Raw genomic sequence first — 17,784 nt, forward strand, 5'->3', positions numbered from 1 at the left:
AAAACGCCCTGGATTCCTTCGAGGGATTCCTACCAATACCTGCATGCTGGCAGCTCGGTATTCTGGCATCTACTGACAGCCAAGCAGAATGTCCATCAGTGCTTCTGACATCTGCCCAGGACGACCTCATCACACTCACAGTCATAGTGCCCACGGAAACACTAGTGTGTGTGTGTGTGTGTGTGTGTGTGTGTGTGTGTGTGTAGCTGCACCACGTGGCTTACAGGATCTCAGTTCCCTGACCAGGGATTGAACCCGAGCCCCTGCAGTGAAAGCGCCGAGTCCTAACCACTGGACCGCCAGGGAACTCCCAACACTAGTCTTATAGCTGCCTAAAAACTTCATCAGAATTCAAATTAAGGAAACTTGGAATTGACAGGAAGAACCCATGCTGATTAGTGCCCCTAGAAAGATTCATCTCTCAAATAATCAAGAGTAGATTCACTACACTTTCAGGCATCACTTTGAAAATTGAAATTACATCAGGATGCTCTTTTTTAATTTTAATTTATTTATTTTTGGCTGTGTTGGGTCTTCGTTGCCGCGCGAGGGCTTTCTCTAGTTGCGGCGAGCGGGGGCTACTCTTCGTTGTGGTGCGTGGGTTTCTCATTGTGGTGGCTTCTCTTGTTGTGGAGCATGGGCTCTAGGTGCGCGGGCTTCAGTAGTTGTGGCACGTGGGTTCAGTAGTTGTGGTGCACAAGCTTAGTTACTCCGCGGCATGTGGGATCCTCCCAGACCAGGGCTCGAACCCGTGTCCCCTGCATTGGCAGGTGGATTCTTAACCACTGCGCCACCAGGGAAGCCCGACCAGGATGCTCTTAATTTTAACTTACTTTTAGGCTTAGCAAAATATAATCAATGTACCCAAACAGCAGTCTCTGAATACCTCTTCCCATTAACAGGACAAGACTGCTTTGGGAAGTGACTGATTCCAGATGTGCAGCAGAAAATATATAAGATGAGCATGGAACACATTTCATGGCAGAAAGCAAGGATGTTTTTATCAAGAGCACTCAGGAGCCAGTTTAGAGAGGTCCCACTGCCACGAACATGGATGATCTGAGCAGCAATAAGAACAATAATGCAGTAGACTGAAATAACAACTACACTAATGCTTATGAGTTCTTTTAACTCATAAGTGACTTTTTTAAAGAGGGAAAAAGGAAAAGTGAAACCAGGAGATGCTAGCCAAGAAAACAAACTCATTATTATGAAAACTGATAAAAAGACAGAATTGGGCACGTGGTCTGTTCTTCCTATACAAAGGATATCTCAGGGTAACAAACTAGTTGACAAAAAAAAAAAAACATTATCTTTAGAGAAATTATGTGGCCAATAAACGAAAGAACTGGAATATCAACATGCTGCAAACATTAAAAAAAATAATAATGGATCTAGGCAATAATCACCAATGCTGCTAATATCACACAATGAGAAACAACCAGACTTTGTCTCTTGAGTGAACTGTACAATACCACCTAGAGATACTGTTGTCAAAGACTTAGACCAGAATCAAATCAAGAGTCTACATCTAATAACTACCAGTTTATAAGAAACACAGGGTATGTAAGAACACAGTAGATGCCACAGGGATGGATTCAGCTCCAGACAGAGGAAAACCACCAGAGAATCAGTCCAATTTCAATGAGTAAATTGCAATGTGTATATGTGTGTGTGTATGTGTGTGTGTGTGTGTGTGTATACATACATATACTCATACCCATATATAGACACATGCAGACACACACACAGAAAGAGGAACTTATAGACTAAAAGAAACATATCAATCAAATGCAGTGTGTAGATTTTCTTTGGATGCTGATTTAAAGAAGCCAAATATGAAACCACATTTACAAAATAGAGTAATTTTAATAATAATATTACATTACATAGCATTAAGAAAGTATTGTATGGGGTTATATGTTTAAAGTTTTACTTTTTAGAAATATATACAGTACTGAAATATTTTCAGAAGAAATGATATAAGATCTGGAATTTACTTTGAAATAATCCCATTTGGGGAAGTATAGATGAAACAAGATTGGCCATAAATTGATAATTGTTAGAACTGAGAGTTGGGCATGGCATTTCTTTACACTATTCTCTTTAATCTTGTATATGCTTGAAATTTTCTACGATTAAAAAATTGAACAGAAGACAAGTGACCTTGCAAAGGAGAAAATTATAAAGACATGTGAAAATATGCAATGTAATGATACTGAATAAGTCTTTTTCCCCAATCAGGGTTAAATTTTTTAAAAAGGAAAGCTGTGTAAAGTTGCACATTCATCATGATGGTTTCTTTAATATTTTCTGTGCTACAGTTGAATGAATCTCCTCCGAACAGGCTGTGCTGACTTTATATCACTACAACATTTATTCAGAAGAGGCTCAGTTTCACCAGAAAGATTTTCTAAGTCAAGCCTCCTAAAGTGCTGTTTCTCACAAATTAAAGGTCTAAGATGCAACATGAAATTTAACTACATGATTAGTGGGTCTAGATGTGACCCTGAACCCATTTACTTAGACGTGCCTTGACTTTTAAAAGGTTAAGTGACAAGTACTACTGTAGTTTGATTTCTTCCATTTTTCAGAAAGATGAAGCATATTTGATGATAATCAAGGTACAGATATAAAACAGCTGCATTTTCGCACCAAACACCTACTAAATCTTTTCAAGGAGCAATGGAGTGATAGACAATAAGTAATGGTAGAGAAATGTGAAAAATATTCTTATATTATTTTGATGTCTTAACATTTATTGTGAGAAAATGCTCAAAAATATAATAGTTACCAATAAGATTAGCAGATGAGCTGACAGAAAAAAAACAAAATTTTCAAATATGAGTGGCATAAGAACTTGAAGCTTGGAACCCATAGGAATTGAAAGCAAATTACAAAAAGCAGTCAGATGCAGGTAGAGAGTCTTCACTATTTATTAGCTTCATCTGATTAATAACTTCCTTAAAAATCCATCTAGGTGCGTGGCATGTGTATGATGTGTACTTATTTCAAGGACAGAGTTTATGAAAGTAAATGAAGAAAAAAATCTAGAAAACATAACATTTCGTTTATTTAGAAACGTAATATATTCATCATACAGAAAAAAACTGCCCCATTTGTTTTATGAGCAATACCTTCATGTCATGTAATAATCTTTAGTATTGCTATGGAAATTTTAAGTTAAAAAGCCCATATCTAAACTCGGTTTTCAATCAGTAAAAAAAGACAATAGTTATGAAATATACAAAAATAAAGGCAAGGAATCACTACAAATCACACATACACACACACGCACGCACGCACACCTTTTCCAGACATGTTTAGTACACCACTATCATGACAGTCCTGACTCTTGCACAAGAAAGTAGATTGCATGCATCAGCATTTGTGTTACCCATGATGGTGACGCATCATTCACTGTAAATAAGTAAACAGGAATCAAGTCTACAACAGCCAAGTTCCAGAGAATAAAACTGTGCCAGCAGTAGTTACTCAATTTATTTATAGTTCAAAAATGGTTTTTTTCTCCAAGTATATACTCTGTCTTTAAAGTTGGTAAGGAATAATAACCACAACTGCAAAACCATTGATAGCTAGACCAAACTTCTCCTCTGACACAATTAAGTCTTATAGTAAGACCTTAACAAAAATGCAGCGATTCAGTATGTCTTGATAATAAAGGAAGTGAATGAAGAGGGATGACGTAATCATCGAGCAGAGAGCAGTCATTTTAGATGTGGTTTCAGGAGATATTTTTTCTAATTAAGGGTCTCAATTTTCTACACTAATAAGAGTATTGCATTGGCCCCGAATCAGGCATATCCAATTGAGGATATAGATGTAGAAGGTTGTTTGTGAGGTTCCCTTTTAAATTTACAATCTTGCAGAATGTACGAAAATTGAAATATATATAAAATTGTGTTCAGTGGAAAATATTATAAAACATTTCTTCAGTGTAAAAGAAAAATCCTATTAAGGAAATGTTAGCACCCTGGTAAATAAAATTTAAAGATCAAGTACACATTTGAACTTGGATCTGTTGCAATTTTATGTTCACAGATATGAATAGTCTTTTATCACATTCCATTATTCAGAAACTGAACTGCCAGAGAGGTACATAAAGCAGCTACAAAATAAAGCAGCATATAAGGAAACCCAGAAAGAGGAAAGAGTGCTGTTTGAGAAAACTTTTAATTCTTTAAAAGATTGGTAAACGCCCAACAATGCACTTCTTTACAGGCAAAAGAAGGAAACAAGGTGAAGTAATACCAAAAAAAGGTCCTTAGATGAATGTGTTCATGAAGGTTCATTAGAACTAGTCTTCAGTCACTTCAGTGCCATTCAAAACAGAATTATTAGAAACTTCTAAAAGAGCTCAAGAATGCGAACTGATGGAGGTTCAAGAATGAAAATTACATCTAATACTCACAAGCTCCATCAATTTATGTAATCATCCTAAAAGTCATTCTTTAGATACTCTATGGGAAGGCCTAGAACATAACTAAAGTAAACATCTGTAATAACTTTGTAGATTTTTTTTAAAGCTTAAAAAAACAAATACAATAAGTCATGAGGAAGGTAAGAAGGAGAGCTTGAGCAAGAAGATAGAGTACATATGAGATAAGGAAACTGCCCAATGTTTTCAGTATTCACAAATTGCACATAATTTTTCTAATCAAAATTTCACCCTTAGAGTATAAAAGTCAATACTCTGAAAATTCTTTTTAACTATGCAAGAGATAAATATCAAACAAATTGTTACATGAAAGTCAAGCAAACAGAATTATATAATAATGGCTAGAGTGATGTTTTTACAAATATTGCTCTATCTGGCTCACCTAAATTAGAAATGGTCTCAAAGAAATACTTCTAATGAGATGGTTTGTCCCAATGTTCATCACTTTCCTTTCCAATGCATTTACATCAAAATGATCATCACATAAATGTTTTTGGGGCAGACACTGATTGTCGTATCCAGAGTCACCTGATGAGGAAAGATAATGCCCCAAACATAGAGCAATGGAAGTGGTATTTTTTTCACACTACCTCACATTATTAATATTATATATTAACTGTATATTGTGTAGGCAGAATAATGGCCCCCAAAGATTGGTCCACATCCTAATCCCTAGAACCTGCCATGTTACCTGACATGCAAAAAGGCCTGTACATGTGGAATGAAGGCAAAGACTGAGGTGAGGAGATTATCCTGGATTTTCCAGGGGGGCTCAGTGTAATCACATGAGTCCTTAAAAAATGGAGAGAAGGGCAGAAGAAAAGGGAGGGAGGCGTGACTGCAGAAGAATGGTCAGAGGGATGCAAGGTTGCTGATGGTGAAGATGGAGAAAGGGCCACAAGCAAGGAATACAGGTGGCCTCCAGAAGCTGGAAAAGGCAAAGAAATGGATTCTCCCTTCTTTGGGATTCTCCCTTGGAGCCTCCAAAAGAAACACAGCCCTGCCAACCCTTGGACTTTAGCTCATTGAGATCCACATGAGACTATGACTTATGGTACTAAGATTAATCTGTATCGTTTTAAGGCACTAAGTTTGTGGTAACTTGTTATAGCGGGAATAGAAAACTGATACATATACACACACAGAAAATTATAAACACCCTGCTCTTCAAAGTTTATGTATTAACTCTGATCAAACTAATTTCCCAATTTTGAAGAAAAGAGGTGCCATGTCCTCGATGAGGGAGGGAAATGAGGAAGGCAGACTGGGAAGCTTTCTGGATGAAGCACCAAGGACAGGCCCAGACAGACCCCTGCCCACCTGGCTCTCCCACCCCCCTCAGAGTGGACACATGATCCCCAAGCCTTGACCACGGATCACAGACCCATCCTCAGGATTCAATGCAGTTCTGCTCTATGATTTGTGACTCATCTTTTCTTCTTTCTTTTTTTTTTTCTTTATTTGGCTGCACCGCGTGGCATGCGGGATCTTAGTTCCCAGACCAGGGATCGAACCTGTGCCCCCTGCAGTGGAGGAGCGGAGTGTTAACCACTGGTCCCCCAGGGAAGCCCCTGTGACTCATCATTGACCTTGCTTCTGCCTCCCATTCCCAACCCCCTGACTCTGATTACATAAGAACGGTTATTATCCAGCATTAGTAGATACTCCTATACTACTTATGCAAACTGATCACCAGTTGGTTTTTGTTGCTCTAAGTCATACATCTTTAGGCTGCACCATCTCTGCCAAGCAAGAGAATATTCTTTTCCAATGCATTAACACAAATTCTATATTTAAAATAAACACTTCTCAAGCTGATCTAAATAACAAATTAACCAGTGGATCAGCCATGGCACAAACTGACATCTTAATTAAATGTGATGATGGGCTGAGTAGAGTCGTAGTCTGAAATGCCCTTTGGCTCCTGCTCTTCCCATATTATGATTGGTCCTAGACGGTTCCGGTTGTAATTTTCCATCTTTAAACATGGGAATTATCTCTACAAAATGATTTATTTTCCTGAAGGTACATGCTACTCCTATGCTCCTTCCATATATAACCTCACTAAATAACAGCCACAGATATGTGCATATGTACATACAAAGACTTACTACTAGGGTACCACTATAAAGACAAGAAAATGATGCTTGTATAATACGGTCAAAACAGAACTGCAGCCCAGGCAACGAGCTGCTGTAATTGCTTTATTTACTCTCAACTCTGTAAGAAAGAGTTGGAAAAATAACACATAGTGGTGGCTTAATCCCCAGAACAGATAGAAAATGGAGGGTAATGTAGAAAAATGTAGGGATAGAAAACTTTCTACAACTTTAGGAGAGAATACAAATGGAAAGGCATTCCACCAAGGAACAGGCAGTGTGACAGTACCCGAGAATAAGCCAGGTCCATGGTCTGGACCATGTTTCAGACCAAGAGAGAGAAACAGGAGGTGAGGTAACGGAAGCACAGTCCCCTTTTTTGCAGTTATCAAAATTCTAGATTTATTTAAGTTCTGTCAAATGCCAACTGGAGGGAAATATGTAAAGGAAGCATCAAATCTAAGTCACAGAAAGTGCTGGATAGAGATCTCTCTGTGAGAAGGCGCTGTCCTCTCTCACGTGTGTCATGGGGCACACAGTCTCACGCCACTATGCGCACATGCTGCAGTGCCCAAGCTCTTTACTAAGGAGAAAAACAATTGGCTGAAATGTAGGCAATGAATTGATAATAATTAATAAATTGTTAATTTATACATCAATATAAATGAAATTTGTAAATACAAAATAGTATAATGAATCAATACACTGATTTAGACGTAAGGTGGTTTTTCTTCGAAACGTGGCCATCACAGGGACCACTAGCTGTCCATTTCAGGGAAAAGGCAGAAGGGGTGGAAACCTCAGGGGCGCATTTACCAAGCACTCTGTGTCCCTGCAGGGCTGCCTCTCGATCCCTTCCCATTTGGGGCTCACACAACGACTCTGAGAGATGAAGCCGGTCTCTAGCTGGAGACAGGAGCAAACAGAACGAGGAACGCAAAGCCATTTCTGACATTAAAAGCAATGAAAGAATAAAGAAGCAAACACAGTTTCAAGAAGATCTATACAAGAGATCTGTATCAAGAGCAGCAAGAAGAAAAGAGAAGATGTTATCTGCCAGGATTTCATGATGACAAAATAATCCACATATGGGTCTCTCTGTGACATGTGCTAATAGAAAAAAGAACCTAGATACCTGGTTAGAATGGAGAATGAAAATGCAAAAGAAAGCTTGTTTACAAATCTAATCGTGTCTGCTCAAACATTTTCATACAATTATTTTCTCTAGGTAATGCACTTCTTATTGCCATTTGAAAATGGGCTTTCTTGCTTCGATTTAAATTGTGCTTTCTTAATATATTCATAGCTATATCACTTTTACGAATTTTCAAGTGTCAGTAACCGTTTTTGCACCTGATGAACAGAAAAAAAATCGGACACATAAGATATATCCCCATACAAAGGCAAGACTACAAGGCAAGGCCTCAGGGTCAAGTAAAATATACTAGCCAAGGACAAAAAGAAGTGAGAAATACAGAAGTGATTGGACAGTGGAGAAATCTTAGTGGGGTGGGGAAGGAATCTGTAAAACTGTTCTTCCCTAGATTTCAGCAGGTGTGACAGATGCAGAGACTGTGCACAAGGGGTCCAGTTCCATAAGGTTTGGGGTGTGGAGATCTCGCACAGGTGGTGCCGTGAACACTACAGGAAGCCTTTTCAATGACCAAGGACCACCCGCTAACTACAGGCCAAAGTCCGTCTGATTACATGGGGCAGAGAGTTTCTAAAATATACTCCTCCTCCCAGTGGCCCAACAGTCACCATTATTAAGTGTAAAATACTGTATACATATGTGTGGAGATTTTTTTAAATTAAGTACTTCACAAAGATGTAATTAAACAATGTAGGAAGCAAATCATTATTCTGCTGAAAGATAACTCGGAAATACTGGTGTCAGACGGGAAGTCCAAAGATGTTCTGACTCCAAGTCTGGTGTCTGGAAATGCCACAACGGGACCTTGACATACAGTAAGTGTGCATACATTTTTGGCAATAACTCCACTTGTCTTGAATATGAAGAGGTGTGCTATGGTTATGCCATAAGCACAGACTGTGTTAGTTCACTCCATTGAGCCTCAGTTTCCTGACGGTAAACAGGGGAGATGGACCTGGAGGTTTCCTAAGGGACTGCTCCATCCTACAAAGATGTGGAAACCTGTCCCCAGCGTCACTTATGCAATACAGTATACTCATAGCCTCTGTGGGGAGAATCCATGCACGTGTCTAGATTTTCGTGTGCTCTGTGGAAGGATTCCTGGGTAAAGGAAGCAGATATAAATGACACAGTATGATGAAAAGACTACACTGTTACCTTGTGGAGTGTTAAGTTCCAATGTAAAGACCACAGATGAAATGTTTCAGCCCAATGAAGCAACTGATCGCTTACATTTTATTAGCATTTTAAAACCTAACATTTCTTGTGTTCTGGTGTGGGGAAAATATATCTTGTCGTTCCCCCCCCCCCCATTTTTCTTAATGGAAGACCACATGAAAAGGCAAGTTTAAAAATAATTTTGCAACCAAAATCACCATATGTTGATTGCTGGTTACTTCACTGGAAAATTGAAGGATGAAACACACATCTTTGCAACGCCAGATATCAACAAAAAAGAAGGCTTTCTTTATGGTATTGAAATGCCATCTCTGGAACAAGCATCTTGGTCCGCAGACAGTGTGCCTGCTGCTGAACTGCTGTCGCCTGACAGCCCGTCTTATCTGCCAAATTGCTCATTAGGCCTGGCAATTGTCACCTGCGCCTCCAGTTCATACTCCAGCAGGGAATAAACATCAGTCTGCTCGCACCATCCCCGGCAGCAAGCTCCCAACACCCCCTCAGTAGCCCGGCCCCCCCACCTGCCAACTCTCCAAACACACTCACCTTGTATACACACCATTATTTTTAAAATGTCAATTCGGCTTTCAGCTCTTAGAAGCTGGCTCAGCTTCAATAAAGCAAAAAATACAAAAGACAGAGAACATGCAACGTAAGCCCCGTATTACAATGTGAAGTGGGCTGGCCAATAATTCACTTAATTATTCACGCCAAGAAAGAACACATAAACAGTCTGAACGTAGTGAAGAACGCTCATTTCAGGGAGTATTTCTGAGTGCACAGGTGACAAGAGAGCAGAGCACAGGAGTCCTCTTCCAATGGGATCTGACCCATCCAACCTTGATTGTAAGTCTGAAAGGAGAGTACTCCAGTTTATAAATAAACAATAGAGGTACTGTGGCAACCAGAACAAAGAGGTAGCTGAGAGTACTCCAGGCTCTCTGTCTTTGCTGCTTCCACTGATCCCTGCCAATGAGCGCTCTGACATTCAGAGGCGGATCCATACACAAAAAAGATACAAAAGAGATACTTTGTGGGCAAAAAGCACCAAAGATATGAAACAGAATGTCTGAAACCCCATAAAACAACTTCTGATGGAATACTGTTTTTCATTTTGCAGAAGTAAAATATTCACCACCAACCCTGCAATTAGCTAGAAAATTACAATAATTACAGCAATTTTGTATCCCATCTCCAATCCAATTAATAGATATATGACCTTGTCAACATGTAATAATCAGATTGCATCTACAACAAAACTGGATGGGTTTTATATGCTGAATAGAACTTGCACAGTAAGAAGGTAATTATTTGAAATACTGAGAATGCCATTTGTATGCCATGCTCCACTTCACAAGTTAAAAGGAAATACAATAGGAATATTATTTCTATTTTCAATATATGTTTAAATAAAATCCGGAAAATAGTTCTAATACCAGGTAATGTTAAGAGAATAGGTCTCTAAACCAAACATCTTGGATCTCGTAGCAAGACAAAACCAATCCGTGTATTATTGAGTAAGAAAAAAAATTTAGAGTTCAAGAAAGAGGCGGCGGGGTCGGGGGCACCTAACTTTATGACACAAGCCTTGTACAGCAGTTCTTGATGTCTCTGTAAAAGTTTTCAAAGTTAGGGAGCTAGTAAAATCTTACCAATTAGTTAAAGAGCACCATTTTCAGCAACATTTTGCCAGACATGGATAAAAATTAACTATAAAATTAACATAGCTCAGAAAGGTTAAAATGTTAAAAGACAATCTAATCGGATACTTTGTTTCTCAAATTTTCTACAGCAATTCTATTTCTAGGACTTCTTCCATCACTAGGGCATATGCCACTGCCAAGGAATCTCGAATCTTCAGTCTGGCTCTTCCAAAGGAAATATTAAATCAGTATTCTGGGATGAAAAGAAATCCTGCCATCATTCTAAAGCCAGGCTACCCCCAGAATGTCTGATCTCTATAAAAAGGCTTTGAGAATTAAAAAAGAAAAAAATCATAAGTGGGGGAAAAAAAATGCTAGACTTGGTCTCAGTGATCTGCTCCGGAAACTGTGCTCCTGAGCACAGTAGATCCCTCTAAAACTGGATTTGTGAACAATAAATATACAGTTAAACATCTACCACGGAACCGTGAGTTTCAGAGAACACGGTTCCACTTTGACCCTGTATGAAAGCACTCCACCCCACCTACCTAAGAAAGGCAGTGTTTCCTATCCAGGAAGACACGTCCTATTTACTTGGGTTCCGTAACTCCTCACGCCTTTAGAACATCCATAACTACTGGCTTTGCACTCAAGAGACATCATCATCACCATCGTCTGTCTATAATCTCCTGTTACTCTAGTGCTTGTCGTGTGTCAGGCACTATCAGGAGGTCAAACATCTCATTTACTCTTCACAGTTCGGGGCCAGGTTCCTGGAGAAGAACGAACTGAAGCTGAGTGAGACTGCTGACCTTGCATGATGTGGCTTTGCCTTATTCTTTCTGAACCATGAATATGCTAAACCACCATCCTAGGAAGGAGTATCTGCACAGCAAGCTCATGTTAAAAGCATAAAGTAGACTATACTCCCAAACTTATCAAAAGTCTGGTTGGAAAAAAAAAAAAAAAAAAGAACATTTACTCAGGTTATCCATATCTGCTTATCTTTAAATTGAAGTATACCTATCTATGCCTGAAGGATGCAGAGACCTTCCAAGAAATGCCAGAACAGTTCAAAGGGTTTGTTGTCAAATCACCATATTCCTTATGCACCACTCCCTAAAATGGCATTACTGGCCTGAAAACTGCTGCATTTCTCCAGTGTGGACAGTCCTAAGGCAGAGAAGGTCCAATGCCCAGGGCCCACAGCACTTCTGGAGGCCCAAATGTTTTAAATTACTTTTTTTAATCAGAAGGGAAAAATGAACTTTGGGAGGAAAACAAAATGTTTTAATTTTTTTTCTCACATCATAGGAAAATACTTCCACAGTTTTCTTGGCTTCCATCAATTTTTTATGGAATGGAGGAGATAAGTTAACTCATTCATAGGAAAATTATTACTTTATTTCTTCAAGATAAATTTTGAGGCTTATTTATCTGAAATCCTTTATTAACCATGCCCCTAAGTGGAGTTGATTATTCCATCACTGAACAAATCTCTACATATTGTTGGTTTCTTTATTTCCGTATCTGAAAAAGAGGAAGAACATAAACTCCTTGATGGCAAGGACTAGGCCATATTAACTCGACTCTGAACTCTGATCGCCTAGCACAAGGCCTGGCCAGCACAGACCGACTGTTGTTTTATTTCTGAATGAATGGTATTAATACTGTAGAAAATGACTCATATGTATTGGGTAACTTTCACATAGTCACCAAACCTTGTATTTAGTAGATGTTTAACACGCATTTACCCAGTGCCTGCCAAGGCCATAAAATCTAAATAACGTTAGCAAATAAAATTCAGAGCTTCTTGCTCTGAATATTTGCATATTTTCTCACTGATGACTGCAAGACAACACATATGCTTCAAATATAACTTCCTTTTCTCAATTAAAACAAGGTAAAAGAGATGTTTGGGGTTGAAAACAGCATTTAAATTTTAACACACAGAGCCAGCCAAATATGGGTGGTGGTGGTTTAAAAATCTTGTTGAGTCAGTGAAGTCAAAAGATATAAATGGGGGACTTCCCTGGCGGTCCAGTGGTTAGGGCTCGACGCTTCCAATGCAGGGGGCCTGGGTTCGAGCCCTGGTCGGGGAACTAGGACCCCACGTGCCACACAGCGTGGCCAAAAAGTAAAAAATAAATTTAAAATAAAGATATAAATGGATGGGCAGCAAGCCATCCAAATTCTTCTTAACCTAAAGACAGGACTGGCCTTTCCTCCAACACATTTTTAAGGTGCAGCTAAATTAAAGGTGCACCTTGCTTTGTAAAACACATGAATAAAAAAACCACAACAGTAACACAACAAAAAGCTCTGTATTTCATTATATACATTAAGGTGTAATTACTCACATAAAGACGCTGTTTTCCAAACATCAGGCACCTATGAATCCTTGTACTCCTGTTTCATTAAAATCTTCTTTAAATAAAAACTAGGCAATCCATTTCTTAAACACAAGCTTGTTCCAAGCAGATAATCATTAAGGCATGGACTTAATGAGCTAGTGTACAATAAAAGAAAATGACCTGCACACTCCCTGCATATTACTTCATATACCATACATGGTACACACCTCACCTTTTGAAAAACACTGCCCAAAGTAAATCCTACATAAGATTTTTTAAATAGTGTATCCATGTAGTAATCAAATGTTACTTCCACAAAATCAGTTTAAAATATATTTGTTCATGTATGTGCACAAACAACCTACGTCTCCTGGATATAAGGAAAGGTCCAGCTAAAACACCTTACAGTGGCTGTTCCTATCCACGCTTCCTTGGAAACATTTTCCACTGTGCCCAGCTCTCGCTACGATTATTCTTGTCCAGGTGACAGAAAGCAATTTTAGAAAGTGGTTAACATTGGTCTGCAACCATACACGATCCCCTGGGCATCACGTACATATCCCATCATGCAATGTGCCTTTCAATCCTCTACATCTCTATATGGCATACTTTCCCTTTTCTGATGGGTCGTCAGATTTGTTAACTGTTAAATTGACGTTCTTTCCTTATTCCCTATATATATATATATATATATATATATATATCCTCAAGGGACAGTGGAAGCAGAAATAGTTTATGAACATCTAGAAGCAAATTACCAAAATGCTACAGACTGCTACCAATGTGAAAAGTGGGGACAACGATGCATTTTATAAGAATAAACTATATATTCTAAAAATTATCTAACTATAGTCTATATATTAGTTTATATATTATTATATATTATTACCTGTCTCTATGTGAAGATCTACTGAAGACTACCAGTAACATCACATAAGACTAAATTTTCCACTTGAAAAACTGAAATGTTTCTAGATAGATGTGCGTAAAAGATGAATGATTTTTAAGTTATAAATTTCTTGAAATAGGCCTTCTTAGTCTTAACAATTGCTCAATGATAAGATTATACAATTACAAATGCTAAACAGAATGTTTAGCAGAAATTCTTCACTGTAAGCTTGGCAGGAATGGCTACAGAATTCTTCAAGCTAGTGTCCCGGAACTTGGGCACTAGGAATCCTAGGATTCCTACTATAAACTCACTAAGTCCAATATTTTCGTTCCTTGAGATGGTATCTAATAGCAGCTCTTCCAGATCCCTGAAGATAACAATCCCTGAGGTCCCTTCAGCCCCTGGTCTCCAGATAAAGTTCAAGTAACTGTTATAACCAAGCTGATGGTCAATCCAACACACTGTGTTTGGTTTCAATGGAAGGATGTCGATTATTTCTATCTGTTCTAGCGTTCATACAAAACATATGGAAAGAAAAATGCAGGTAGTATAACTTTAACTATTATCCTTATTTACCTTTGGTGAGCAATTAAAAGTCTACCAGTCCGAAGTAAAGTAAGGCCAATCTATGAAAACGTAAAGAATCTTGCCTCGCTCTCTTGCAAAAGACACTCGCCCAGGTTCTAAACTTAATCAGGTTTTGCTATAAACAGACAATGAACTCCATTCACAAGAGCACGGCTGGATAACACAGTCGGCGCCCCCGTAAGTGAAGACGAAATATGCACTCACTGGCACGGAGGACCGAAGGGGTGACCTCGATCTCACTCGTTGCTTGGTAAGGCTGGAACGCTGAAACACTGTTGGTGCCGAGCTCACTGCCAAACATCTCCGGACTCTGGGTGCCTGTGGAGCTGGCACTGGTGCCATCACCTCCATGATGCGGGTCTTGCTCATCAAACACCGCTACCAGCTAGAAATGACAGGTAAATTTGCAATTATAAACAAAGGCATTTAAAATGACAACCAAACACTTACACCACCTTTGAGGTAAATCTACAGAGGAAAAATATGGATAGGTACACACCCAGGAATGTTATGTTTTAGGAAAAGAAACTTCAAAGAAACAGTCTTGCCCTGAGTTTTGATGCTTTACTTTTATATTTCTAAGTCGTACACTTCATATGCAAAATTCTCTGGGTGAAAATAAAAAAATAAAATGGTTTTATATCACAGAATGCTAAAGGGGATGGAGTGGATTTAAATCTTTTTGTCAATGATATATCAAGTGGAAAAGAAAGTGCATATATACCTATATATAATGCATATACATGATATATAGTTTATACAGCAAAAGGTATAAGGGACCCTTCGTATAGGAAGAAAGGTATATTAACAACCGTGCAGCATCTGCTTGTTTGTCCCTAAGAAACACAGAAAGGATACAAGAAACTAATGAGACGGGTAGGCTACAGGGAGTTAGTAGGAACAGGGTTGAAAGAAAGAGAGAATGGGAACAATGGTGGAGATAATGGGGCGGTAACACTTTTCTGAATATATTTTTCTGTAACTCTGACTCTTAGAGCCAACATAATGATTCAAATACCTAAAAGAGAAATAAATAATTGAAATCGACCAGGAGGCAAGGTGGGGTCTGGGGGTCGGGAATCTAAAATGGAGCACAAACAAATAAACCCAACTATGTTACAAATGAAAAACAGAACCACAACGAAAAGGGTGGGGAAGAAAAGAACTAAGTCACTTTATAAAACTGTATTTTTTCACTGTTTAATGTAAGGCTAAAGGCAAAAAGAACCTTCACAGAAATACTGTATTCTAGTTAGTAAAGTTGTTCCTTACAAGCGCGTGGTTCAGAAACTCATACTACTCCTCCTACTCCTCCTCCTCACACACACGCACACACGGCAGGAATGAATGAAAAAGAAAAATATTTTGGATAATGAGAGCCAGAGTTCTCACCACCAGAAACAGAAGTTACAAGCAAGGAAATATACTGTAGTATTAGATTAGAATTAGAGGCATCAATATGAACTTGTAGTTTTTATAAGTAGGTAGGCAGACGGGTATGGATGGATGTGAATACATGTGTCCTAGCTCTGTCCACTGAGAGATCCTAGAAGCAATGACATTGCTTCAATGTCAAATTGCTGGTCCAAGAACCAATGAACACAAGTGGCCAGATCATGGTTTCTAATACTATTCTCCAATAAATGAACTAGAACTCCTTAGAAAAATAGTTAATTCCAGGGTTGGGGACAGAGAAAATACATGATGAGCCTGGAACACCTTGTGATGCTAAAGAACACATCAAAGGAAGCACATCAAAGGGAATTAGGGCCAACCTTAAGGAGCTCCCAAGGGCCAAAACTATTTGGGACACTTGTAAACGATCAAATAATGATAGTATTAGATTATAACCCGAGATAAACTAAACATCTGTGAGTTCATAATGATATAAGTAAATAATCGAAGAAATAAATAAACAAATGGTGGAGAATGGACAGCTTTTCCTTCCTGGAGCATCCCAATTAATAAATATAGAAAAAATAACTAAAAGAGAAATTATCACTAGGCAACCTCCACAGTCAGAACCATCTCAGGCAAGATCTACCAATGGATGCTAACGTTAATGGGTGAGAGTATGGTGATATCTCCCCATAAGATGCTTTTTAATCAAAAAGAGAAAGTAGTGTCTGCGGGCAGAAACTTGGCAGACAGCACTTCACCAAGTGCTGTCACTTCACTTCATCAACATCACGTACCCTCTGAAAAATGCATTGAGAAGTATACAACGTTATTTCCATGGTACTCTTGTCCCAAATGCATAACTTTGGTATAATCGTGAGGAAACATCAGACAAATCCAAATTGAGAAACATTCTGTAAAATAACTACTACTCTTTAAAAATACCAAGGTCGGGAAAGTAAAAGGCTGATGAAACTGTGTACATTGGAGGAGACTGAGGAGAAATATGAACAGCATGCGGTGTGAGCCCCTTGCCTGGCTCGTGGGCTAGACAAAAGGCATTAGTGGGAAAGAGGCAAAATTCAGATGAGGGCTATAGATTAGTGAGTAGTATGGACTCAATGCTATTCGTTTCCTAACTTTGATAACTACACTATGATTATGTTGGATGTGAACATTAGGGATAGATGAAGGGTATATGGAAGCACTCTGTACTATTTTTGTAACTTTTCTGAAATATAAAACGATTTCAAAATTGAAAATTTTCATAATACAAAGCATAACAAAGTACCATAAAAATTAAAATTCAACCTATTTCTTCTTATAACTAAACAGTGGCAGCACTTCTTTAAAATCTCAAAGAGTAATAAAGTTCTAAGGCACAGAACACCTTGGTCATTCACGCTCCAATCCCATGCCTGGCGAACTAAGCTCAGCCTTCCAAGGAGAGAAGAGTCAGGACTGCACACAAAAAGAACCACACCTTCTGCCTCCAATCCAAGCCTTTTCAACGCCAATACTCCGGTCAGTTAACAGACCAAAAGACGTATTCACAGGATATGAAAAGTATTTATAATTACAGTTTATCATTTTGAACAAATGCTATTGACATCAATCAATTCATAAGACAAAAAAGAAAACCACCATAAGGTCATAGAGACATGAGACAAACAGGAAGCTCAGAATCCTGCTGGGGCATCTTATATAATTAGCTGATTAAACAATCTGAAGGAAGGTTAAGTGGTAAGAAGAAATTAAAGTCAGATGAATAGTTGGGCCACTCAACTTTATAATAAGCAACATCAGTGGGAAAAGAAATCCTTAGCAGTTATAAAAAATGGAAAGGTGTTTGTATATATACACTAAAGTTTCCATATACAGTATATGTGTGTGTGTGTTGTAGGTATATATATGTATGTATATATACATATATATAATCAGCCTGTTTATCTGACAAGCATCTCCCCATATTAGTAACACAGACATTCTACAGATCAGGGGTCAGCAAGCATTTTTCTT

The 17,784-nt window shown here is 38.5% G+C and overlaps 1 protein-coding gene across 17 annotated transcripts in view; it reads right to left on the reverse strand.

The window, feature by feature from the left end:
• Positions 1-17,784, reverse strand: part of PARD3 (par-3 family cell polarity regulator) — a 631,899-nt gene that overhangs the window by 365,530 nt on the left and 248,585 nt on the right. For all 17 annotated transcript variants that reach the window (XM_059911602.1, XM_059911622.1, XM_059911633.1 and 14 more), the window contains exon 3: positions 14,572-14,752. In XM_059911602.1, the coding sequence (XP_059767585.1) occupies positions 14,572-14,752 (181 nt within the window). The remainder of the gene's footprint in view (positions 1-14,571; positions 14,753-17,784) is intronic.

The sequence above is a fragment of the Balaenoptera ricei genome, chromosome 2 (genome assembly GCF_028023285.1).
Source record: "Balaenoptera ricei isolate mBalRic1 chromosome 2, mBalRic1.hap2, whole genome shotgun sequence".
In the NCBI taxonomy this organism is placed as follows: Eukaryota; Metazoa; Chordata; class Mammalia; order Artiodactyla; family Balaenopteridae; genus Balaenoptera; species Balaenoptera ricei.